The 26,559-nt window shown below is 47.1% G+C and overlaps 2 protein-coding genes across 4 annotated transcripts in view; one reads left to right on the top strand and one right to left on the bottom strand.

The window, feature by feature from the left end:
* The window catches only part of SSH2 (slingshot protein phosphatase 2), a 471,054-nt gene that overhangs the window by 380,326 nt on the left and 64,169 nt on the right, over window positions 1-26,559 (bottom strand). The window lies entirely within an intron of this gene.
* Window positions 1-26,559, top strand: part of GOSR1 (golgi SNAP receptor complex member 1) — a 45,525-nt gene that overhangs the window by 12,514 nt on the left and 6,452 nt on the right. For all 3 annotated transcript variants that reach the window (XM_083379871.1, XM_083379869.1, XM_083379870.1), the window contains 3 exons: window positions 792-883; window positions 6,294-6,368; window positions 19,569-19,598. In XM_083379871.1, coding sequence (XP_083235997.1) covers window positions 792-883; window positions 6,294-6,368; window positions 19,569-19,598 — 197 coding nt within the window. The remainder of the gene's footprint in view (window positions 1-791; window positions 884-6,293; window positions 6,369-19,568; window positions 19,599-26,559) is intronic.

Here is a 26,559-nt window from a genome sequence, read left to right as displayed (position 1 = left end):
AATTCTTTTTTAATTGCAAAATTCCTGTCCTAGTAACTTCTAATGGGCGCTAAAGAAGTAGTTGTAAGTCGAGGACTTATTCATTCCAACACGACGTCAACTAACGCAGGATTTTTGCGACCCCGGGCTTTTGTGAATTGGGTGCAAATAATTAGCCACGTTTGCCAGGGTGGGCACACATTGAACCAGAGTCTCCGGGAAGCATTTTGGAGGCCCAGTCCGTCGTTTGGTTCTGCCTCTGTAACTCCTAGGCCTGCTTGTCGGGGTAGCCTGGATGATTCTCCACATTGTAGTTCCAAGATCTCAAGAACTTCTCACGCTGGGGCACGGTGCAGGCTTACCTGAAGTATCTTTTAGGGCAGGGATGTCCAACCTTGGAAGCTTTTAAGACTTGCGGACTTCAAGTCCCAGAATTCCCCAGCCATGAGTTGAAGTCCACAAGCCTTGAAATGGCCACGTCAGGGAGCCAGAGCATTCTGGGAATTGAAGTCCACACGTCTTAAAAGTGGCCAGGTTTGGACGGCTGGAGAATTCTGGGAGTTGAAGTCCACACATCTTGAAAGCGGCCAAGTTTGGAGGGCTGGGGAATTCTGGGAGTTGAAGTCCACAAGTGTTAACACTTCCCAAGGTTGGAGACCCTTCCCTTAGGTGTCTCTTGATCTCCCTTTTAAAGGATTGTAACAATATTTGGACTTCAACCTGGCTTACGTTGACGGTTGAAGGGCTGCAGATTCTCTTTTCAGCCCCTGGACCTCTAACCAGTTGGAACCTTTTTGTATTTTTCCCGACAGGATTACACCCACGAATTCCACAAAACCAAAACCAATTTCATGGCAGTGCGGGAAAGAGAGAATCTTATGGGATCTGTCCAGAAAGATATTGAGTAAGTTGTTAATTCTTTATCATCATCATCATCATCATCATCATCATTATTATTATTATTATTATTATTATTATTATTATTATTGAATATTTGTAGCTCAGGGATGAAATGAGGGATCCTTGGTGCCCTCTGAGCTTGGCTGTTTCCTTGCAGACGTTTCCTAACCCAACTAGGTAGCATCATCAGTGCGAGGAGGAGGACGACGACTGGATGTTTCCTTGCAGACGTTTCCTAACCCAACTAGGTAGCATCATCAGTGCGAGGAGGAGGAGGATGACTGGATGTCTCCTTGAAGACGTTTCCTAACCCAACTAGGTAGCATCATCAGTGCGAGGAGGAGGAGGACGACGACTGGATGTTTCCTTGCAGACGTTTCCTAACCCAACTAGGTAGCATCATCAGTGCGAGGAGGAGGAGGACGACGACGACTGGATGTTTCCTTGCAGACGTTTCCTAACCCAACTAGGTAGCATCATCAGTGCGAGGAGGAGGAGGACGACGACTGGATGTTTCCTTGGAGATGTTTCATAACCCAACTAGGTAGCATCATCAGTGCGAGAGGAGGAGGACGACGACTGGATGTTTCCTTGCAGACGTTTCCTAACCCAACTAGGTAGCATCATCAGTGCGAGGAGGAGGAGGATAACTGGATGTCTCCTTGAAGACGTTTCCTAACCCAACTAGGTAGCATCATCAGTGCGAGGAGGAGGAGGACGACTGGATGTTTCCTTGCAGACGTTTCCTAACCCAACTAGGTAGCATCATCAGTGCGAGGAGGAGGAGGATGACTGGATGTCTCCTTGAAGACGTTTCCTAACCCAACTAGGTAGCATCATCAGTGCGAGGAGGAGGAGGAGGACGACGACTGGATGTTTCCTTGCAGACGTTTCCTAACCCAACTAGGTAGCATCATCAGTGCGAGGAGGAGGAGGAGGACGACGACTGGATGTTTCCTTGCAGACGTTTCCTAACCCAACTAGGTAGCATCATCAGTGCGAGGAGGAGGAGGACGACGACTGGATGTTTCCTTGGAGATGTTTCATAACCCAACTAGGTAGCATCATCAGTGCGAGAGGAGGAGGACGACGACTGGATGTTTCCTTGCAGACGTTTCCTAACCCAACTAGGTAGCATCATCAGTGCGAGGAGGAGGAGGATGACTGGATGTCTCCTTGAAGACGTTTCCTAACCCAACTAGGTAGCATCATCAGTGCGAGGAGGAGGAGGACGACGACTGGATGTTTCCTTGCAGACGTTTCCTAACCCAACTAGGTAGCATCATCAGTGCGAGGAGGAGGAGGACGACGACTGGATGTTTCCTTGGAGACGTTTCCTAACCCAACTAGGTAGCATCATCAGTGCGAGGAGGAGGAGGACGACTGGATGTTTCCTTGCAGACGTTTCCTAACCCAACTAGGTAGCATCATCAGTGCGAGGAGGAGGAGGATGACTGGATGTCTCCTTGAAGACGTTTCCTAACCCAACTAGGTAGCATCATCAGTGCGAGGAGGAGGAGGACGACGACTGGATGTTTCCTTGCAGACGTTTCCTAACCCAACTAGGTAGCATCATCAGTGCGAGGAGGAGGAGGAGGACGACGACTGGATGTTTCCTTGCAGACGTTTCCTAACCCAACTAGGTAGCATCATCAGTGCGAGGAGGAGGAGGACGACGACTGGATGTTTCCTTGGAGATGTTTCATAACCCAACTAGGTAGCATCATCAGTGCGAGAGGAGGAGGACGACGACTGGATGTTTCCTTGCAGACGTTTCCTAACCCAACTAGGTAGCATCATCAGTGCGAGGAGGAGGAGGATGACTGGATGTCTCCTTGAAGACGTTTCCTAACCCAACTAGGTAGCATCATCAGTGCGAGGAGGAGGAGGATGACTGGATGTCTCCTTGAAGACGTTTCCTAACCCAACTAGGTAGCATCATCAGTGCGAGGAGGAGGAGGACGACGACTGGATGTTTCCTTGCAGACGTTTCCTAACCCAACTAGGTAGCATCATCAGTGCGAGGAGGAGGAGGACGACGACTGGATGTTTCCTTGCAGACGTTTCCTAACCCAACTAGGTAGCATCATCAGTGCGAGGAGGAGGAGGACGACGACTGGATGTTTCCTTGGAGACGTTTCCTAACCCAACTAGGTAGCATCATCACTGCTGGTCCCGATGGTGTTACTTAGCTGAGTAATGAAACGTCTGCAAGAAAACAAGCAAGCTCAGAGAGCACCGAGGACCCATTATTGCAATTCTTATTGTTATTATTATTATTATTACTATTATTACAGGTAGTCCTCAATTTATAACAGCTCATTTAGTGACCACTTGAAGTTACAATGGGCACAGGAAAAAGTGCCAATATTACGTGACACCTGTCTTTCATGCTCTTGTCAGCGAATGCTTTACTGAATGCAGGTGGCGAGGCATGTTCTGTTGCCATAGTTATTAAGGGAATCCCTGTGTTATAATATAACAACAACAACCACAACGACAATAATGATTTAATAAATCCAAATTTAAAAATAAATCGAATTTTAAATCACGTGACCGTGGTGAATGCTACAACAGTTGTAAGTGTAGAAAAAGCTCATAATTCACTTTTTTCGGCGCTGTTGTAACTTCAGATGGTCAATAAACAAGCAGTTGTAAATCAAGGGATAACAACAACAACAACAATAATAATAATTTGGAAGGGACCTTGGAGGTCATCTAGTCCAACCCCCTGCTCAGGCAGGAAACCCTATACCATTTCAGACAAATGGCTGTCCAGTCTCTTCTTAAAAACTTCCAGCGTTGGAGCATTCACCACTTCTGGAGGCAGGTTGTTAATAATAATAATAGAGTTGGAAGGGACCTTGGAGGTCATCTAGTCCAACCCTTGCTCAGGCAGGAAACCCTATACCATTCTAAATAAAAGGCTGTCCAATCTCTTCTTAAAAACTTCCAATGTTGGAGCATTCACCACTTCTGGAGGCAGGTTGTTAATAATAATAATAGAGTTGGAAGGGACCTTGGAGGTCATCTAGTCCAACCCTTGCTCAGGCAGGAAACCCTATACCATTCTAAATAAAAGGCTGTCCAATCTCTTCTTAAAAACTTCCAGTGTTGGAGCATTCACAGCTTCTGGAGGCAGGTTGTTCCACTGGTTAGTTGTCCTAACTGTCAGGAAGTTTCTCCTTAGTTCTAGGTTGCTTCTCTCCTTGTTGCGTCTTGTCCTGCCTTAATAAATGTGAATTTAAAAATAAATCCGAATTTACATCACGTGACCCTGGGGAGGCTGCAGTGGCCGTAAGTGTGAAAAACAGTCCTAAGCCACTTTTACTTCGTTGTCTTCGTGACTTCGAAGAGTCACTAAGGAGAAACCTCCTGACAGGAGAACGAACCAGTGGAACAGCCTGCCACCAGAAATCCTGGGCACACCCATCACTGGAGATTTTTAAAAAGAGGCTGGACCGTCACTTGTCTTAAGACGGTATAGGTTCTCCTGCTCAAGCAGTGGGCTGGACTAGAAGACCTCTAGGGTCCCTCCCAGCTCTATTCCATTCTACTAAACGAATGGTTGTGAGTCAAGGGCTACCTGTAGGCCTTTTGAGTTTGGGACTTCTGTTTGCAGGGCCTCTGCAGACTCTCCCAAGGCTGTTCACAGAGTAATTGACTTGCTCTTAAGACTTTGCATTGTGTTACTGTTTGCCCAGCTCTGATCCCGGAACTTCAAATAACATGATATATTCCTTGGAGACTTTGAACTTTACACCCTCCCAATAACGACAGGGTGTTGTGGTCTTGTAATCAGCAACTCTCTCTGTGTGTGTGTATTTGTGTGTGTGTTTGAGAGAGGAAGAGAGGTGTTTTATTTGCACACAACCTGAAGGATTGCAAACTTGGCCTTGTGTCCAGTGCAGATAGTCCTCGACTTAGTGACCGCTCAAAATTACAGAGCCCCCAAAGCTACTCATGACCCAATGTTGAAGTTGCCGTGGCCACAAACACACGCAAGGGGCCTCTGCTGAAATGGGTTGGAAAAGTCGTATTCCAAAGAAAGGAGTGAGGCTGGGAGTTTTCCAAATTTGGGAAGGGGGTGTGTGTCCTCATAAGTCAGGAGTGGGCAGTTGTGGCCCCTTTATGACCTGTGGACTTCAACTCCCGGAATTCCTCAGCCAGCCGTGCGGCCGAGCCTGTGGACTTCAACTCCCAGAATCCCTCAGCCAGCCCTGTGGCCGAGCCTGTGGACTTCAATTCCCAGAATTCCTCAGCCAGCCGTGAGGCCGAGCCTGTGGACTTCAACTCCCAGAATTCCTCAGCCAGCCCTGTGGCCGAGCCTGTAGACATCAATTCCCAGAATTCCTCAGCCAGCCGTGAGGCCGAGCCTGTGAACTTCAACTCCCAGAATTCCTCAGCCAGCCCTGTGGCCGAGCCTGTGGACTTCAATTCCCAGAATTCCTTAGCCAGCCGTGCGGCCGAGCCTGTGGACTTCAACTCCCAGAAATCCTCAGCCAGCTGTGCGGCCGAGCCTGTGGACTTCAATTCCCAGAATTCCTCAGCCAGCCGTGCGGCCGAGCCTGTGGACTTCAATTCCCAGAATTCCTCAGCTAGCTGTGCGGCCGAGCCTGTGGACTTCAATTCCTAGAATTCCTCAGCCAGGCGTGCGGCCGAGCCTGTGGACTTCAACTCCCAGAATTCCTCAGCCAGCCGTGCGGCCGAGCCTGTGGACTTCAATTCCCAGAATTCCTCAGCCAGCCGAGCGGCCGAGCCTGTGGACTTCAATTCCCAGAATTCCTCAGCCAGCCGTGCAGCCGAGCCTGTGGACTTCAATTCCCAGACTTCCTCAGCCAGCCGTGCAGCCGAGCCTGTGGACTTCAATTCCCAGACTTCCTCAGCCAGCCGTGCGGCCGAGCCTGTGGACTTCAATTCCCAGAATTCCTCAGCCAGCCGAGCGGCCGAGCCTGTGGACTTCAATTCCCAGAATTCCTCAGCCAGCCGTGCGGCCGAGCCTGTGGACTTCAATTCCCAGACTTCCTCAGCCAGCCGTGCGGCCGAGCCTGTGGACTTCAATTCCCAGAATTCCTCAGCCAGCCGTGCGGCCAAGCCTGTGGACTTCAACTCCCAGAATTCCTCAGCCAGCCGTGCGGCCGAGCCTGTGGACTTCAATTCCCAGAATTCCTCAGCCAGCCGTGCGGCCGAGCCTGTGGACTTCAACTCCCAGAATTCCTCAGCCAGCCATGCGGCCGAGCCTGTGGACTTCAACTCCCAGAATTCCTGAGCCAGCCATACTGGCTCAGGAATTCTGGGAGTTGAAGTCCACAGGTCATAAAGGAGCCCTGGTTGCCCACCCCTGCCGTCAGTTACCGGTACTTAAAGTCTGAATTCTTTTTCACCCATTTTCCATTGTTGTCAACACCTTGCAGGTCCTACAAAAGTGGGTGTGGTGTCAACAACAGACGGACGGAACTCTTCTTGAAGGAGAACGACCATCTCCGAAAGTAAGTCGCCGTCGTCCCACGCTCGGCCTTTTTCCTCTTGCGAGCTGTCGGTATCCTTGCTTGCTAATTTCCTCGCTTCCTAATTTGTATTTGTTAATTTATCTCTATCCCCCGCCTTTATTATTTTTTACCGATCACTCGACATGCTGACTTTTTTATCTCGTCCCAAATGTGCTTTTCCCAAAGGCAACTCGACCTCCTTCGTTCTTCCTTGAAGACATTTCGCTTTTCATCCAAGACGCTTCTTCCGTTCCGACGGAAGGATTTCCATTTCTTGCAGTCATCTGGTCATTAGTACTCTCTCTGAGACTGGCTGAGGCCACTTTATTTTATTTATTTTATTTTTAATTACATTTATATCCCGCTCTTCTCGAAGGTTTAGTTCAGGAGTAGGCAAACTTGGCTCTTTTTATGACTGGTGGACTTCAACTCCCAGAATTCCTCAGCCAGCATGGGGGAACTATGGCCCCTTCATGACTGGTGGACTTCAAATTCCTGAGCCAGCATGGGGGAACTATGGCCCCCTTCGTGATGGTGGACTTCAACTCCCAGAATTCCTCAGCCAGCATGGGGGAACTATGGCCCCTTCATGGCTGGTGGACTTCAACTCCCAGAATTCCTGAGCCAGCATGGGGGAACTATGGCCCCTTCATGGCTGGTGGACTTCAACTCCCAGAATTCCTGAGCCAGCATGGGGGAACTATGGCCCCCTTCGTGACTCGTGGACTTCAACTCCCAGAATTCCTAGCCAGCATAGGGGAACTATGGCCCCTTCATGGCTGGTGGACTTCAACTCCCAGAATTCCTGAGCCAGCATGGGGGAACTATGGCCCCTTCATGACTTGTGGACTTCAACTCCCAGAATTCCTCAGCCAGCATGGGGGAACTATGGCCCCTTCATGACTTGTGGACTTCAACTCCCAGAATTCCGCAGCCAGCATGGGGGAACTATGGCCCCCTTCGTGACTCGTGGACTTCAACTCCCAGAATTCCTGAGCCAGCATGGGGGAACTATGGCCCCTTCATGGCTGGTGGACTTCAATTCCCAGAATTCCTGAGCCAGCATGGGGGAACTATGGCCCCTTCATGACTTGTGGACTTCAACTCCCAGAATTCCTCAGCCAGCATGGGGGAACTATGGCCCCTTCATGACTTGTGGACTTCAACTCCCAGAATTCCGCAGCCAGCATGGGGGAACTATGGCCCCTTCATGACTTGTGGACTTCAACTCCCAGAATTCCTGAGCCAGCATTTTTTTTTATTTTAATCCCATTTATATCCCGCCCTTCTCCGAAGACTCAGGGCGGCTTACAATCTAAGCACAAATCAAATGTGCTTAGCAGTTAGCATGGCAACTTCTCCCTTTCCCCTCAGCATGGCTGGCTCAGGAATTCTGGGAGTTGAAGTCCACAAGTCATAAAAGAGCCAAGGTGGCCTACCCCTGGTTTAGTTTTTCCCGTCAGCGTTACCTGAAAAGTGCAAATAGGTGTGGAGCCTTCTTGGAACTGCTGAAAGGAGTTAACAACGCAGTCCTTTCAGCAGTCCCAAGAAGGCTCCACACCCATTTGCACCATTCAGGGAGTCCTCGACTTACGGCTGCAATTGAGCCCAAAGTTTCGGTCGTTAAGCGAGACCTTTGTTAAGTGAATTTTGCCCCCGCGTGACGCCCTTTCTTCTTACAGCCAGGAAGTGAATCCCTGCAGTTGTTAAGTCAGTTACACGGCCGTTAAGTGAATCGGGCTTCCCCGTTGTCTTTGCTTGCCAGAAGGCCGCAAAAGGGGATCACGTGACCCTGGGGACACAGCCAACGGTCATAAGTATGAACCCGTTGCCAGGCGTGAATTTTGATCCCGTGACCAGGAGGATGCTGGAAGAGTCGTAACTGAAAAACGGCCATCAGTCCCCTTTTTTATTTATTTTATTTTATTTATTTTAATCCCATTTATATCCCGCCCTTCTCCGAAGACTCAGGGCGGCTTACAAGCTTAGCAGTAGCCTTCATTCTATGTATATGCCTGCTTATTAGGGCTTTCACACACACACCCCAAGCGGCATTATTACAAAGTCAGCTTAATTGCCCCCAACAATCTGGGTCCTCATTTTACCCACCTGGGAAGGATGGAAGGCTGAGTCAACCTTGAGCCTGGTGGGAGTCGAACCTGCTCTAATGGCAGGCAGCTGGTGTTACTTAAGGAGGCCTTAGCCCACTGCGCCACCAAAGGCTGTCCAAGTGCTGTTGTAACTTTGAACAGTCACTGAACGAGCCGTTGTAAATCAAGGACTGCATGTCTTCAGGGGACCCCTGAGAGCACAGATACGCCTCCAAGTGGCCTTGATGACTCTCAGAGGGAGCACTAACAACCAGGTGACTGCAAGGAATAAAAATCCATCCTCGGCCATTCAGTCAGAACTGAGGAAGCTTCTTGAATGAGAAGCGAAACATCTTCGGGCGGGGGGAAGTCCATTTGCCTCTTGAAAAAGCCCCTTTGGGACAACCAGGATCCGGATGGCGTAGAGATACTGACTTTTAGTTGATCTACATATCGTAATCCTCAACCTAGGACAGTAATGGAGTTTGGCCCCATTCTGGTCGTAAGTCTTGACGGTCGTAAAATGAGTCACTTTGAGACCGGATCCATTTTTTTTACCACTTTTTGTTTTGCGGTGCACCATCCTAGATGGCTGTGGGTTCTCGGCTGGATGCAATTTGCTCATGCTAAAGTTTAAAACTTGTTATCCCCTTTTAAATTTAGCACGAGCCCGTTGGTTTGGCCACGTTTCGCGATCTTTCTTACCGCCGTTGCTAAGTGAGTCACGGCAGCGGTTAGTAACGTGCTTGTTTAAATGAGTCTGCCTTTCCCCCAGGACTTTGCTTTTAAGTTTTCCAACTTAAATTATCTGCTGGGTTGCATTTTCCTCTACCGATTCCAGATATGAATAATGTTTACACGTTACTTAATATGTAAGGGTGCAGGTCTATACATATGTTGTACATCGGATGTTTTAAATGCGCGTTGTGTGTGTGTGTGTACACGTTGAGAGCAAGCAACTAAATTTCATTTTTAACGTGTGCCGTTGTGCCCCCAGGGGGAAAAAATGACAACAAAGGTTATCTAGTCCAATCTAATCTAATTTTACATATAGTTACCCTGGTTGACACAGCCAGGGTTTGTATTGTGGTTTAATATTGGACCGCCATTTGTCTTGATGTGGGGCTGGACTAGAAGACCTCCAAGGTCCCTTCCAGCTCTTTATTTATTTATTTATTTATTGATTGATTGATTGATTGATTATTGTGTAATAAAGCAGCCACTTTCTAAGACAGCTGCCACATCTCGCCTCAAGGGGGCGCTAGTTCTTCAGGAATTGTCTCTCTGGGGAAGTTGTCATACCTTGGTTCCCCCCAAAGTCTTTGCGGTGTTGTGTAATGAAGTGTGAATAAAGTAAATTATACAGGATATTGCCCCCCCCCCGCTTCTGATTGGGGGAAACGGTGCAATGGATGCTAAATCGCGGAAGTATCTCAGCGGCTCTTTGGGATTCTGCTAAGGCGCGGGATTACAGAACAAAACAACAAGAGTTGGAAGGTGCCTTAAGAGGTCTTCTAGTCCATCCCCGTCAGAATACAGAATAACAGAGTTGGAAGGGGCCTTGGAGGTCTTCTAGTCCAACCCCCTGTCAGAATAACAGAGTAATACAGTTGAAATGAGCCTTGGAGGTCTTCTAGTCGATCCCACCCTGTCGGAATACAGAATAACAGAGTTGGAAGGGACCTTGGAGGTCTTCTAGTCCATCCCCGTTAGAATACAGAATAACAGAGTTGGAAGGGACCTTGGAGGTCATCTAGTCCAACTCCCTGCCCGAACAAAGGGCTGTCCAGTCTCTTCTTGAAAACCTCCAGTGACGGAGCATTCACAACTTCTGGAGGCAGACAGTTCCACTGGTTAACTGAGTTTCTTCCTCATCGGAAGACAGCTGAGAAATTCGCAAGTGGCGATTCACATGATCCCGGGACGCCGCAACGGTTGCAAAGACATGCCTGTAGCCAAAGGCCCAAATTCTGATCACGTGACCCATGGGGATGGTGCGACGGTCATAAGTCACTTTTTTTTCAGTGCCGTTATGACTTGGGATGGTGGGTAAATGAATTGTTGTAAGTAGCCTGTCAGTATCACTCTAGACTTGATGATGTTACCTAGTTGGGTCACGAAATCTCTGCAAGAAAACCACCAGGCTCAGAGAGCATCAAGGACCCCACAGGTCTTCCTCCTCCTCCTCCTCCTCCTCCTCCCAGACCCCCCTTCCTTCTAGCATTGATGATGTCACCTAGTTGGGTAATGAAATGTCTGCAAGAAAACCACCAGGCTCAGAGAGCATCAAGGACCCCACAGGTCTTCCTCCTCCTCCTCTTCCTCCTCCTCCTCCTCCTCCTCCTCCTTGCAAACCCCCCTTCCTTCTAGCATTGATGATGTTACCTAGTTGGGTAATGAAATGTCTGCAAGAAAACCACCAGGCTCAGAGTGCATCAAGGACCCCACAGGTCTTCCTCCTCCTCCTCTTCCTCCTCCTCCTCCTCCTCCTCCTCCTCCTCCTCCTCCTCCTCCTCCTCCTCCTCGCAGACCCCCCTTCCTTCTAGCATTGATGATGTTACCTAGTTGGGTAATGAAACGTCTGCAAGAAAACCACCAGGCTCAGAGTGCATCAAGGACCCCACAGGTCTTCCTCCTCCTCCTCTTCCTCCTCCTCCTCCTCCTCCTCCTCCTCCTCCTCCTCCTCCTCCTCCTCCTCGCAGACCCCCCTTCCTTCTAGCATTGATGATGTTACCTAGTTGGGTAATGAAACGTCTGCAAGAAAACCACCAGGCTCAGAGTGCATCAAGGACCCCACAGGTCTTCCTCCTCCTCCTCTTCCTCCTCCTCCTCCTCCTCCTCCTCCTCCTCCTCCTCCTCCTCGCAGACCCCCCTTCCTTCTAGCATTGATGATGTTACCTAGTTGGGTAATGAAACGTCTGCAAGAAAACCACCAGGCTCAGAGAGCATCAAGGACCCCACAATCCTCCTCCTCCTCCTCCTCACACTGATGATGTTGTCTACTTGGGTCATGAAATGTCTTCAAAAACCCATCAAGCTCAGAGAGCATCAAGGACCCCACACTTGTCTTCCTCCTCCTCCTCCTCCTCCTCCTCTTCTTCTTCCTTCTCTTCCTCCTCTCCTCCTCCTCCTCCTCAACTTCCAGAACAACACCTGCCTGCCAAACGATGGTGTTCATTTTGAAGGTCCATTAATCTTAACATCTTTGCAACGAGGAACCGCAAAGCTTTTATTATAAAATGGAAAAGGGGGGGGGAGAGAGAAAAACCCTTTATTGATAATCCTGTAAAGTTGATGATTTAAAAAAAAACAAACATCTGTTCATCTCCTTCCTTCTGATAGGCTTTGCACCAGCGGTTCATTGGCTGTGTCTGAGGCCGAACTTCATCTTGCCAAAAAAAAAGGGATATTTCCCCCACACACACTCTCCTTCCTGCTGGCAAAAGGCATCCTTCTCATTCTCTTGTTTCTGGCTCTGGGACGGGATGGGATTACTTAGCGGCTTTTAGGCCAAAGCAACAAATAGATTTATTTTTTTCCCCCAGTCAGCATTCTCTTGGTCTACCTCCTCCCGGCCCGTATCTTTATTTATTTATTTTTCTTCGTTTTACTCTTTGTGGCTTTGGAAAAACAGCCTTTTTTTCTCCTCAAAAAAGACCCTAGCAGCATGAGGAAAATAAGGGGGAAAGTATCAGAAACTGTCTAGACCCTGTCCAGTTCAGCTTCTGCAGCAGTGTTTCTCAAGCTTGCGTATCTGAAGAGGTATGGACTTCAACTCCCAGAATTCCCCAGTGTGGCTCTTCCAACTTGGCCCTTTGGTGACTTGTGGACTTCAACTCCCAGAATTCCTCAGCCAGGCATGCAGCCTGTCTTAAAGCATCCTGGCTGAGGAATTCTGGGAGTTGAAGTCCACCAGTTATAAAAGGGCCAAGTTGGAAGACCCCTGCTTGTTGGACTTCAACTCCCAGAATTCCTCAGCCAGTGTGCCTGGCTGAGGAATTCTGGGAGTTGAAGTCCACAAGTCATCAAAGGGCCAAGTTGGAAGACCCCTGTCTTAAAGCATCCTGGCTGAGGAATTCTGGGAGTTGAAGTCCACAAGTCCTAAAAGGGCCAAGTTGGAAGACCCTTCTCTTAAAGCATCCTGGCTGAGGAATTCTGGGAGTTGAAGTCCACCAGTTATAAAAGGGCCAAGTTGGAAGACCCCTGTCTTAAAGCATCCTGGCTGAGGAATTCTGGGAGTTGAAGTCCACCAGTTATAAAAGGGCCAAGTTGGAAGACCCCTGCTTGTGGACTTCAACTCCCAGAATTCCTCAGCCAGTGTGCCTGGCTGAGGAATTCTGGGAGTTGAAGTCCACAAGTCATCAAAGGGCCAAGTTGGAAGACCCCTGTCTTAAAGCATCCTGGCTGAGGAATTCTGGGAGTTGAAGTCCACAAGTCCTAAAAGGGCCAAGTTGGAAGACCCTTCTCTTAAAGCATCCTGGCTGAGGAATTCTGGGAGTTGAAGTCCACCAGTTATAAAAGAGCCAAGTTGGAAGACCCCTGTCTCAAAGCATCCTGGCTGAGGAATTCTGGGAGTTGAAGTCCACCAGTTATAAAAGGGCCAAGTTGGAAGACCCCTGTCTTAAAGCATCCTGGCTGAGGAATTCTGGGAGTTGAAGTCCACCAGTTATAAAAGGGCCAAGTTGGAAGACCCCTGTCTCAAAGCATCCTGGCTGAGGAATTCTGGGAGTTGAAGTCCACCAGTTATAAAAGGGCCAAGTTGGAAGACCCCTGTCTCAAAGCATCCTGGCTGAGGAATTCTGGGAGTTGAAGTCCACCAGTTATAAAAGGGCCAAGTTGGAAGACCCCTGCTTGTGGACTTCAACTCCCAGAATTCCTCAGCCAGCGTGCCTGGCTGAGGAATTCTGGGAGTTGAAGTCCACAAGCCATAAAAGGGCCAAGTTGGAAGACCCCTGATTTAGAGGGAGAGCAAGGACTTTGACAGCTGATGTGTGCCTTTTGTTCTGCCTCCAGGTATCAAGTATTTTTTTTTTCCCTCCAGATATGGAGTGCAGGTAAATGAAGCCGAAAATTTCCGTTGCTAAGCGAGACGGCTGTTAAGGGAGTTTCACCCCGTTTTACAGATTTTTCTTGCCACGCTTTTTAAAAGTCAATCACTGCGGTTTTTTTAAGTTGGTAATACGGTTGGCTTCCCTGTGGGCTTTGTCAGAAGGCCGCAAAAGGGAATCACACGATCCCGGGACGTTGCAAATATGAGCCGGTTGCCAAAGTGCCTGAATTTTGATCATGTGACCACGGAGATGGTGCAGCCGTCGTAACTGTGAAAAACAGTCCTAAGTCTTTTTTTTTCAGTGCAGTTTATTTTTTTTTATGTATTAATCCCATTTATATCCCGCCCTTCTCTGAAGACTCAGCAGTCACTAACCAAACTCAACGCTGTTATTTTCTCCAATGCCGAATCAGAACCAGAATAACAAGAGTTGGAAGGGACCTTAGAGGTCATCTAGTCCAACCCCCGTGCCCAAACAGGAGACCCTACTACGCCATTACACTGTTGCAAGTCAAGGACTGCCTGTCCTTGAAATAATTGAGCCGTTTTATGACTCTTAACGCTTTGATAGACAAGCAATATTTGATTTGCTCCCCCGAGGCTTTCCCCACGGCATCCTGGGATTTGTAGTTTTTTTGGGGGGAGGGGGGTGTTTGTCTCTAAATGAACTGTTGTAAGTCAAGGGCTACCCATATTTGTTTACACACATTAGGAACCTATCTTTTTTTTCCTCGATTTTTCCGATTCTCCCGTCTTCAGTCTGACTTTTCCTGTCCTTTGCGGTAACCTTTTTAATTGTTTCCCATCTCAGGTATTAAAGCTCCCACATTTTCTGGGTTGTTGGATTTTTTTTCCTCTTTCCTTTGTTTCCCCACCCGTAATGGCATTTTATCGCCTCTTCGCTCTGTCCAGATGGCATCCGCGGCCGTTTTCTGCCCAGCGAATGTCTCTGCCTCCTTAACCCCCCAAGACTGTGGGAAAACTCGGCTTGGTCCATTAGCAAATTACCGGAATTCGTTCTGACAGATGTAGCTGGTGGTAATGCCTTACATTAATGCCCACTGCTTTGTTTTTAAGTTCATTTTAGACCTGTTCCTTGGGGGAATTGGCTGTTATTGCAAAGGAGAGTCACTGTCCGCTGGAACTGGTCTTCCCGGAGAGAATGGAATGGAATGGAGAATAAAGAATGGAGAATAGAATAGAATAGAAAATGAATAGAAAATGAATAGAATAGAAGAATAGAATAGAATAGAATAGAATAGAATAGAATAGAATAGAATAGAATAGAATAGAATAGAATAGAATAGAATAGAATAATGAATAGAGAATGGGGAATGAAATGGAATGGAATATAGAATGGAGAATAAAGAATGGAGAATAGAATAGAATAGAATAGAATAGAATAGAATAGAATAGAATAGAATAGAATAGAATAGAAAATGGAAAAAGGAAAATGGAAAATGGAAAATGGAATAGAATTAGAATTAAATAGAATAGAATGGAATAGAATAGAAAATGGAATGGAATAGAATAGAATTATGGGATAGGATAGAATAGAATATATAATATAGAAGAGAAGAGAATAAAGAATGGAAAATAGAATAGAATAAAGAATGGAAAATGGAATAGAATAGAATAGAATAGAATAGAATAAACAGAGTTGGAAGGGGCCTTGGAGGTCTTCCAGTCCAGCCCCTTGCTCAAGCAGGAGAACCTGTACCATTTCAGATAAGTGACTGTCTGGTTTTTTCTTAAAGTCTAAGAAGATGCTTATCAGAATTGGAACTGGGGGGTGGGGCTTCGAAGCTTGAGAAAGTTAGGAGCAACCAGCAAAGACAGAAGATGGCTGGAGACAGCCTACTTGAGACAGGATGGAGTCAAGCAGGGAATTAGTCTGGAATCCTTACATAGGCACCAGAGTCCAAAGTCCCTTGAATGCCGTTGAACCTTATCTAGACTGGCCCAGATGCAAACAGCCAGTCTGGGAAGATTCCTCTATTATAGGCTTGAGCCTGTTTCCCCGAAAGTAAGGCCTACACCAACAATAAGCCCTAGCTTGATTTTGGGGGGTGGGCCTAATATAAACCCTACCCCAAAAATAAGCCCTAGTTTTGGGGCAAGGCACGCACTTAAAAACCAAGTTAGGGTGGGGGTATGGAGCTGCCCCATGCATGCTGCACCCTGCATTTCTCAGTCACAGGCTTTTCCGGAAGGCCTCTGTAGCCAAGAACCGAGCTATGGATTCAATCCCTAGCTCGGTTCTGCAAGACCTCAGCAGCTGAGCACCAAGCTATGGACTGAATCCATAGCTCGGTACTCGGCTGCTTAGGCCTTCCGGAAAGGCCTGACTGCAAAATGCAGGCCCGAATGTAGCTGCAGAACTTCGGCCCCAGAAGAAGTGGACCGGCTGGGTGATGCTGTCCGTGCTGGAGGTGAAGTAAGGCCTACCCAGAAAATAAGACCTGGTGCCCCTTTTGGAGGCAAAAAAGAAAAAAACGGTCTTATTTTTGGCAAAACACGGTAGTTAATTGAAGTCTTTGCCCATAGATCTGATGGTTCGCGGCTGAAAAAGATAGACAGTATTTATGACCGTCGCAATGTCTCGGGGTCCTCTTTTGCGACCTTCTGACAAGCTGTGGGGAAGCCAGATTCACTTAACAGCCGCATCCCCAATTTAATAACTGCAGTCGGTCACTTACCGACTGGGGGCAAGAAAGGTCATGAAATGGGGCAGTGCTCCCTTAACAACTGTCTTTGCTTAGCCACAGAAACCTTGGGCTCCGTTTTGGCCGCACGTCGAGGTCTACCTGTATTCTGTGAAAGCCCTAACAAGCAGGCATATACATAGAATGAAGGCTACTGCTAAGCTTGTAAGCCGCCCTGAGTCTTCGGAGAAGGGCGGGATATAAATGGAATTAAAATAAAAAATAAAAAAATAAAAATAAAAATTCTGAAGGGAGCCTCTAGCTGGAATGGCATTGTATCTGAGGATCGTACGCTGGTCCCAAGAATGAGAGAGCCTTTCTGCCTTGACTCCATCACCAGCTTCCCAGAAATGGGTCCCTGTGATACCCACGTCAATCTCACCGCTTCAGGAGTGACTCACCCAGCTGGCTGTTTTGGAACCTGTTCCTCCGGGGCCAGGGCTGACCGTAAACAGCCACAGTCATCCCCTTTTCACTCAGTTGGTCATCTTGCTTGGAAACCTGGCCAGTTGTTGGTAGAGTCAGGTCAGGGGCTGGACTGAGCATCCCTTTTTAAGAGGTGACACCCTGCCCCCCCCCCCTGTTCTCCATCTGTACCTTGCCAGGGCTCAGTTGTAACCTGAGGACTACCTGGGTTGGGAAACCAAGAGGGGGCTGGTTTTGGAAGCCAAGCACTGTACAGGTAAGTCCCTGACTTACAGCCGTTTCGTTTAGCAACCGTTCGAAGTTACAACGGCAGGGGAAAAAGGGACTTAGCGCCGTTTTTCACCCCGACGGCTCCCTGCAGCGTCCCTGTGGGTCACCTGGTCAAAATTCGAATGCTGAGCAAATGAATCGTGTTTATGACAGTCCCGTGATCCCCTTTTGCGACCTTCCCAGCCAGCTTCCGACAAGCGGAATCAGTGGGGCAAGTCTTGATTCGCTTAACGACCTCATGGTTCACTTAACATCTGCAACCATTAACTGTGGCAAAAAAAGGTCATAAAATGGGGCAAAACTCACTCAGTGGCTGCCTTGCGGAGCAGTGGACATTTGGGGATGAACTGTGGTCGTAAGTCGAGGACCCCTTGTGCGCATGCCTGGAAAAAAAACCACACCTTTGTCCCTTTTTTAAAGAACTGCATCCACCTTTTACCTCCATGCTCTGGCGATTTGCGTGCGGCCATCTCTTTTCATCGGCTTCATGCAATTTTATCCAGATGGATGCTTGGACCAGAAGCCCCCCCCCCTCCCTGATCTGGGCTGCAGGTGGTCCTCGACTTACGACAGTTCGCTTAGTGACTGCTCGAAGTTACGACAGCGCTGAAGGAAGTGATTCGGGGCCATTTTTCACACAGCCTCCCCGTGGGTCGCGTGATCAAAATTCAGACGCTCGGCAACTGCCTCGTATTTATGACGGTCGCGGCGTCCCCCCCTCCCCCCAGGGATGTCACGTGGTCCCCTTTTTTTACGACCTTCCGACCAACAAAGTCAATTGGGGGGGGGTAGCCTGATTCGCATCACAACCACGTGACTATTTTTAACCGCCGCAGCGATTCGCAAAGCGGGCAAGCAGAGTTGCCAAATGGGACAAAAGCTCGCTTCACAAATTTCTGGCTTAGCGACGTGAATTCTAAGGCTCGACTGCGGTCGTAAGTCAAGGACTGCTTGTATCTACTTTCCCTCCCCCTGGGGGGGGTGGGCTCCAGAGACCCACCCGAGTTAGGACAGTTGCGAAGCTGATGTGCATGTTGTCGTTGTTTTTCTCTGCTGGCTGATCCTGGCTCCATGGGCTACGGAGATGCTCAGCCATCCAGGTCGTGGTCGTCCCAAAGGAGCTTTTTTAGGAGGCAGCCGGACTGTCTTGTTTTCCCTTTGAAGACGTTTCCCTTCTCCTCCCAGAAGCTTCCTCGGCTCTGACCGGATGGTGGGGAATGGGAGGATTTATACTCCTTGTAGAGAGCTGGTCATTTGCCTCCTTTTAGAGGGTCCTTGAGGGCATTTGAAAAGGCTTCTTCCTCCTCCCCCTCCTCCTCCTCCCCTCCTCCTCCTCCTCCTCCTCCTCCTCCTCCTCCTCCTCCTCCTTCTTCTTCTTCTTCTTCTTCTTCTTCTTCTTTCTTTCTTTCTTTCCCTTTCCCTTATCCTTCACCTCCTCTTCCTTTTCCTTTCCCTGTCCTCCTCTTCTCTTCTCTTCTCTTCTCTTCTCTTCTCTTCTCTTCTCTTCTCTTCTCTTTTCTTTCTTTCTTTCTTCTCCTTCCTTCCTTCCTTCCTCCCTTCCCTTCTCCTTCCTTTTCTTTCTTTCTTTCTTTTTTCTTTCTTTTGTTCTTCCTTCCTCCCTTCCCTTCCCCTTCCCCTTCCTTTTTTCTTTCTTTCTTTCTTTCTTTCTTTCTTTCTTCTTCTTTCTTTCTTTCTTTCTTTCTTTCTTTCTTTTTCTTTCTTTCTCTCTCTCTCTCTCTCTCTCTCTCTCTCTCTCTCTCTCTTTCTCTCTTCTCCTTCTTCTTTCACTCCCATCTTCCTTCTCCTCTTCCTCTTCCATCGTTTTCCCAAAGGTGCTTTTTTAGGAGGCAACCAGACTTTCTTGTTTTTCCTTTGAAGATGTTTCCCTTCTCATCCCAGAAGCTTCCTCGGCTCTGACCGGATGGTGGGGAATGGGAGGATTTATACTCCTTGCAGACAGCCGGTCCTTTGCCTTCTTTTGGAGAACCACGGAGGCCATTTGGAGGTTTCTCTGTGTCCTCAGGGTCACCTGAGGGGTGCAAATGGTGCAAACCAAGTTACAAAGAGGGTTAAAAAGAGGCCATCTAGATCCAAATTGAACAGCCCTCCCTCCAGAGAGGGGGGGAAGGATACGACATCATCCACCTCCCGTCTACAACACAGTCCTTTCCGCAGTTCCTAGGAGGCTCCACACCCATTTGCACCACTCGGGTGACCCCGAGGACACAGGTCAGCATCCAAGTGGCCTCGACGACTCTCTAAGAGGATGCAAATGACCGGCTGTCTGCAAGGAGTATAAATCCTTCCATTCCCCACCATCCAGTCAGAGCCGAGGAAGCTTCTGGGAGGAGAAGGGAAACGTCTTCAAAGGAAAAAGGTGAAAATCCAGCTGCCTCCTGAAAAAAGCACCTTTGGGATAGAGAATTGCAGGGAACCGTCTTTTTTTTTTCTTTTCTCTCTTTCCCCCCACCACCATCTCTGCGTTTTCTTGCCTTGGGCCCAGACTCAAAACTGCCGGCCCTCTTTGCAAAATAAATGCGTTTCTTCGGTTCTTTTCTTTCAATTTGCTTCCTGTTTCGGATGCCGGTTTTATTTTTTTTCAGGTTGGCTTAGGGAAAGCGGGCTGTAAAAATTAAAAACGTTTTGCTTTTCCTTTCAGCTCCGACCGACTGATCGAAGACACAATAAGGTAAGGCTGGGAAAGGGATCCGTCCCATTGCTTCAATCGGCACCTAACCCTGGGGGATCCTGCCGTTGCCTGTCCCACCCACCCCCTAGAAATAACACCCGAGCATTAAAAGACACCCCCCCACACACACCCCTTTAAGTTTAACATTTAATATTTATAATTTCCACATTTTAAATGACCACAGTTCCCTTTATCCCAATTGGTCACAAAATCTAATATTCAGAATACACGTCTTATCTGTTTAAATATATTCTAATCCTCACCACTTTACATCAACTAAATAATCGTACAGTATAACGTTCTTATAGGGACCCGGTGGCTCAGTGGGTTAGGACGCTGAGCTTGTCGATCGGAAGGTCGGCAGTTTGGCGGGTCGAATCCCGAGTGCCGCGTAGCAGAGTGAGTGCCTGGTACGCGTCCCAGCTCCTGCCAACCTAGCAGTTCGAAAGCACGTAAAAATGCAAGTAGAAAAATAGGGACCACTACGGTGGGAAGGCAACAGCGTTCCGTGCGCCTTTGGCGTCTAGTCATGCCGGCCACATGACCACGGAGACGTCCTCAGACAAGCGCTGGCTCTTCGGCTTTGAAACGGAGATGAGCACCGGCCCCTAGAGTTGGAAACGACTAGCACGCGTGTGCGGGGGAACCTTCACCTTTACCTTTATAACGTTCTTATTTTCTGTTAATTTCCAAGTGTCTTAAATTTAGTAACCCAAATTTTTCTTATTTTCTGTTAATTTCCAAGTGTCTTAAATTTAGTAACCCAAATTTTTCTCTTATTTCAACATTAAGCGCTTCCCCTCTTTCTCTCCTGATGTCTACCATCTCATATTTAAGCTAGCAATTTTTATTATAACAGCTAAGTAAAAACATATTTGTTACGTTTATCCATAGATTTTTTTTTTGTAGCTTACGTACGGGAAACAAAAAATTGGGGAAAACTAACTAGGACATTGATTGTCTATAGAGATTGAATGTTAAAATAACCAGGATATGTATAAACTAAGAATTATTGACAAAGGTAAGAAAGTCATTTTTATTTAATTGGTGTAGTAAGAATTGCATTAAACAGGAGACAGTAAATAAATACTAAGGGGAAAAGAGAGGAAATACTTAATGTAGTAGTTTGAGACTTGTAGTAAAGATACTTGTGTGTTATTGAATTATCAATTAACTCAGCCGCCACGTTGCTTTTTAAATATTTAAATGTAAAATTAGAAAATCAATTTTTTAAAAAAATGTTAAATAAATAAATAAAAGACACCCACCCCGCTTTTCTTCTGCCTCTTCAAATTCCCCCGTTCCAAAAAAAAAAAGCCTTCTGGAAGAATTAACCCCTTGAAGAGGTAGTCCTTGAATTAGCAACCCTTCGTTTAATGACGGTTCAAAGTTACCACCGCATTGAAAAAAGGGACTTATGACCGGTTTTCACTTACAGCCGTTGCAGTGTCCCGGGATCATGTGATCCCCTTTTTTGCCCCCTTCTGACCAGCAAACTCAAGGGAGAATCCGGATTCACTGAACGACGGTGTGACTCACTTAACAACCGCAGGGTTTCACTTAACAATGGCAGCCAGCAGGGTCATAAAACGGGGCCCAACTCACTGAGCGAATCTCTCACTGAGCCACAGACATTTTGGGCCCAGTTGCTGTCGTAAGTCGAGGACTGGCCTGTGATCAAGGCGTCGGAGTGATTCCTAAACACTTTCGAACCGCTGGTCGGGCAGGAGCTGCAGCCAGGAACAGGAGCTCACCCTGTCTTGCAGTGCTCAGGTCTCAAACGCGGGCTGTCGTTTTTCCATCTGAGAAGCTCCTTGTCTTTAACCGCTGAGCCTCCGCATCTAAACTAAACAAACGGTTATAAGTCAAGGACTACCTGCAATAATAATCATCATCATCATCATCATCACACAGACTGACTACAAGCAGCGGCCTGACAAAGTAGCAACAATGGTGCATTGGAAGATCTGCAAGGAATATCATTTGCCTGTAAGCGAGAACTGGTGGGATCATAAAACAGAGAAAGTCATAGAAAAGGATAAAATTAAACTGCTCTGGGACTTCAGAATTCAAACAGACAAGCACCCACACAACATAACACCCTGGACTTGACAATTGTCGATAAGAAAGACGAATAAGTCTGGATAGTGGACGTGGCAGTGCCTGGAGACAGCAGAATAGACGAGAAAGAACTGGAGAAGATAACAAAATACAAAGACCTACAAATAGAAATAGAAATAGACTGTGGCAAAGGCGAGCAAGGGTGGCACCAATAGTAAGAGGCGCCTTGGGTGCAACCCCAAAACAACTGGAGCACCACTTGGACACCGTCATCGGCATTGACAAATTCGCCATTAGTCAATTGCAAAAGGCGGCCTTGCTGGGAACTGCCTCCATCCTGCGACGAGATCTGTGATACCATCAAACATCCACATCTGCCTATCCCAGGTCCTTGGGAAGGACTTGATAGGTAGACAAAAATGCCAAATCCAGTCTGAACATCTGGCTGACTGTGCAATGATCAATAATAATAATAATTATTATTACAATCCAAATTGCCGACTTTGCAACGACAAAGTTGAAACTCCTTCACATCTAATATGTGAGTGCAGCAAAACCGCGCATACTGATTACAAAGCCAGACATGACCGAGTTGCTAAACTAATCCACTGGGCGTTGTGTAAAAAATACGACTTGCCCGTGTCCGAAAAGTCGTGGGAACGTAGGGTGGAAAAAGTTGTCGAGAATGAGAGGGTGAAGATCTTGTGGGACTTCCGAATACAGACAGATCGCCATTTGGAACACAAACACGCCAGATATGGCAGTCGTAGAGAACCGAAGCGTACAGCTGACTGATATCACTGTACCAGGAGATGCCAGAGTCGAAGAAAAAGAACTAGAAAAAATTATGAAATAGCGCGACCTGGACATCGAAACTGCGCGATTATGGATGAACCGTTTAACAGTGACACCCATTGTTATCGGGGCAGTGGGAGCGATGTCCCAAAACTTTGCAAAACACATCAAGAAACTGCAACTTCCTGCAATAACTCCAGCAATGCTGCAAAAAAAACTGTGCTACTCGGAACATCTTACATTTTAAGGAGCTACCTGGTTGATACCTAGGATGCTGGCAGCAGCGCATGTCAACCATTAGTACCAGTCAATTTGAGTGTTCAGTTGACTGAGGTTCAATAATAATAATAATAATAATAATAATAATAATAATAATAATAATAATAATAATAATAATAATAATAATATCATCGTCGTCATCATCATCATCCCATTGGGATTTCCTGGCGTTGTCTCATCCAAGCACCAACCAGGCCTGCATATTACATAGATTTTGACATTGGCTAATGTTTGCCTAGGGGTTGCCCCCCTCCCTCCCAATTGGGGCTCCCCTGTTTTGGAGGTTTATAGATCAGGGGTGGGGGGATGAGGGTACAGAGGGTACCCCAGGAACTTTGTCTTTCATTGTTTCTCCTTTGGTTGCCACAATGCCAAAAAAGGATGTTGAGACTCTGGAAAGAGTGCAGAGAAAAGCAACAAAGGTGATCAGGGGACTGGAGGCTAAAACATACCAGGAACGGTTGCAGGAATTGGGTATGTCTAGTTTAATGAAGAGAAGGATGCGGGGGGACATGATAGCTGTCTTCCAGTATCTCAGGGGCTGCCCCAAAGAAGAGGGAGTCAAGCTATTCTCCAAAGCGCCCGAAGGCAGGAGAAGAAGCAACGGATGGAAACTCACCAAGGAGAGAAGCAACCTGGAACTAAGGAGAAACTTCCTGACAGTGAGAACAATTAACCTGTGGAACTCCTGGCCTCCAGAAGTTGTGGCTGCTCTTAACACTGGAGGTTTTTAAGAAGAGACTGGACAGCCACTTGTCTGGAGAGGATGGGTTTTGTGGTGGAGGCCACTTGAGATGACTCTGCTGGCTTCCTGAATGTACCGCTGATTGGAAATTGGAGGCTTTACAAGTTTGCCTTTTGCAAAGCAGCCCTTGCAAAACCCTTTCCTTAATGGGGTCTGCTCGGCTGATTTTTTCCCTTTCCTTTCCTCTCCTCCTCCAGAGTCATCTGGCAGCATCTTGTTTTCCCCTGGAAAAAGTGGAGCAAGGGCGGCTTTCGGAGAGCAAGAGAGACAGGCTAAAATGTATTTAACATTAGCGCTTGGCTTGGTGCCTCTGAATCACGCAGCTGTGGGCTTCAGGCAGCCACCACGGATCGATTGAGGCCAAAACTTCGCTAGCTAAGCAAGACAGTTGTTTGGAGATTTCTGCCCCATTTTACGACATAATAACAATAAATAATGAAGGAAGAGGAAGAAGAAGATGAAGATGAAGAAGAAGAAGAAGGAGGAGGAGGAGGAGGAGGAGGAAGAAGAAGAAGAAGAGGAAGAAGAGGAAGAAGAAGAAGAGGAAGAAGAGGAAGAAGACCACCAACAAAGCTACAAAAAACTGCGCTACTCGGAACATCTTACATTTTAAGGAGATACCTGGTTGATACCTAGGATGCTGGCAGCAACCTGTGTCAACCATTAGGGCCAGTCAATTTGAGTGTTCAGTTGACCGAGTTTCATGTTTTATGAATAATTTTTATATTATAATAATAATAATAATAATAATAATAATAATAATAATAATAATACCTGGTTGATACCTAGGATGCTGGCAGCAACCCAGGTCAACCATTAGTGCCAGTCAATTTGAGTGTTCAGTTGACTGAGTTTCATGTTTTATGAATAAAAGTTTTATAATAATAATAACAACAACAACAACGAAATACCGCGACCTGGCCCTCGAAACTGCGCGATTATGGATGAAACGTGTAACAGGGATACCCATTGTCATCAGGGCACCGGGAGCTATGTCCAAAAACTTTGCAAAACACATCAAGAAACTGCAGCTTCCTGCAATAACTCCAGCAAAGCTACAAAAAACTGCGCTACTCGGAACATCTTACATTTTAAGGAGATACCTGGTTGAGACCTAGGATGCCGGCAGCAACCCATGTCAACCATTAGTGCCAGTAAATTTGAGTGTTCAGTTGACTGAGTTTCATTATATTATGAAAATTATTATTATTATTATTATTAATAATAATAATAATAATAATAAATATAAATAATAATAATAATAATAATAATAATAATAAGAAGAAGAAGAAGAAGAAGAAGAAGAAGAAGAAGAAGAAGAAGAAGAAGAGTTGGAAGGTCATCTAGTCCAACCCCCTGCTCAGGCAGGAAACCCTATAGTACCATTTTCAGACAATCTCTTCTTAAAAACCTCCAGGGTAGGAGCATTCACAACTTCTGGACGCAGGCGGTTCCACTGGTTAATTAATTTTACCACCTGTCTGGTCACAGCTGGTAAGGGAATCCCTGCTGTTGTTCAGTTACAAACACGCCGTTAAACGAACCCGGCTTCCCCCCATTGAAGGTCGCAAAAGGGGATCCCGGCATGCTGCAACCGTCACAAGTACGTGCCAGTCGCCAAGCTTTCGAGTCATCGGTGTGAAAAAACGGTCCTAAGTCATTTTTTTTCCCCAGTGCCGTTGCAGCTTTCAACAGTCACTAAACGAATCATTGTAAGTCGAAGACTAAAGACTGCTCTGCATAAAACGAACCGGGGCTGAGATTCCAGTTTTCAGGAGCAGAGAGCCCCCCCCCCCCGCCTTTCCCTCAAGCCAAAGCCGTGGCGGTTTATTCCATGGCATTCAGGTGGTAGACTCAAGATCCGGAAGAGCCTCGGCAGACTTGAACCCGGGGCCCTACCGAACAAAATGCAATTCCAGGGTGAGAAAAAAAAATATGAGTCGGTTTCCAAGCGTCCAAATTTTGATCCCGTGAGCACGGGGATGCTCTGTGTGGAAAAAAAACGGTCCTAAGTCACCTTTTTTTTTCAGGGCTGTAAAAATTTTGGACGGTCACTAAATGAATGGCTGTAAGTCAAGGACGACCTGTGCTTGCATATATAGCCACAAATACACTCTTTGCCTGCCTGCTCCCATCCAGTCTGGCGCTGAGCGCGCCAGGAGGACAGTGGGAAAGAGCCACGGTCTTCGCTCCCGGTGGGGGCTCCCGACGGCTTTCAAAGGGACAGGATTGTGTGAAGGAGGAAATGGCTTTTTTGCGTTGCTTGATATAGGCAAGAGTTGGCCCGCACTGCAGGGGGCTGCAAGAGTTTATTTATTATATGTATTTGCTTGCTTTTTGTCCTGCCTTTATGAGTTTATAAGAATAGAATAGAATAGAATAGAATAGAATAGAATAGAATAGAATAGAATAGAATAGAATAGAATAGAATAGAATAGAATAGAATAGAGGTAAAGGTTCCCCCACACACGCGTGCGCCTTTGGCGTCTAGTCATGCCGGCCACATGACCACGGAGACGTCCTCGGACAAGCGCTGGCTCTTCGGCTTTGAAACGGAGATGAGCACCGGCCCCTAGAGTCGGAAACGACTAGCACGCATGTGCGGGGGGAACCTTTACCTTTATTCTTTAGGGAATACTATTATAACCCCTAAAGAGACTGCTATGTTATATAAAAAGGTAAAGGCATGACTAGACGCCAAAGGTGCACGGAACGCTGTTACCTTCCCACTGTAGTGGTCCCTATTTTTCTACTTGCATTTTTACGTGCTTTCGAACTGCTAGGTTGGCAGAAGCTGGGACGAGTAACAGGCGCTCACTCTGCTACGCGGCACTCTGGATTCGACCCGCCATACTGCTGACCTTCCGATCGACAAGCTCAGCGTCCTAACCCACAGCCACCGCGTCCCTTTGAATAGAATAGAATAGAATAGAATAAATAATAGAATATAGAATAGAATACAATATAGAATACAATAAAGAATAGAACAGAACAGAATAGAAATAGAATAGAATAGAATAGAATAGAATAGAATAGAATAGAATAGAATAGAATAGAATAACAGAGTTGGAAGGGACCTTG

The sequence above is a fragment of the Vipera ursinii genome (genome assembly GCF_947247035.1).
Source record: "Vipera ursinii genome assembly, chromosome: 1".
Taxonomy (NCBI): Eukaryota; Metazoa; Chordata; class Lepidosauria; order Squamata; family Viperidae; genus Vipera; species Vipera ursinii.
The sequence above is the reverse complement of the archived record's forward strand: the minus strand, read 5'-3'. Positions and strand labels throughout refer to the sequence as shown.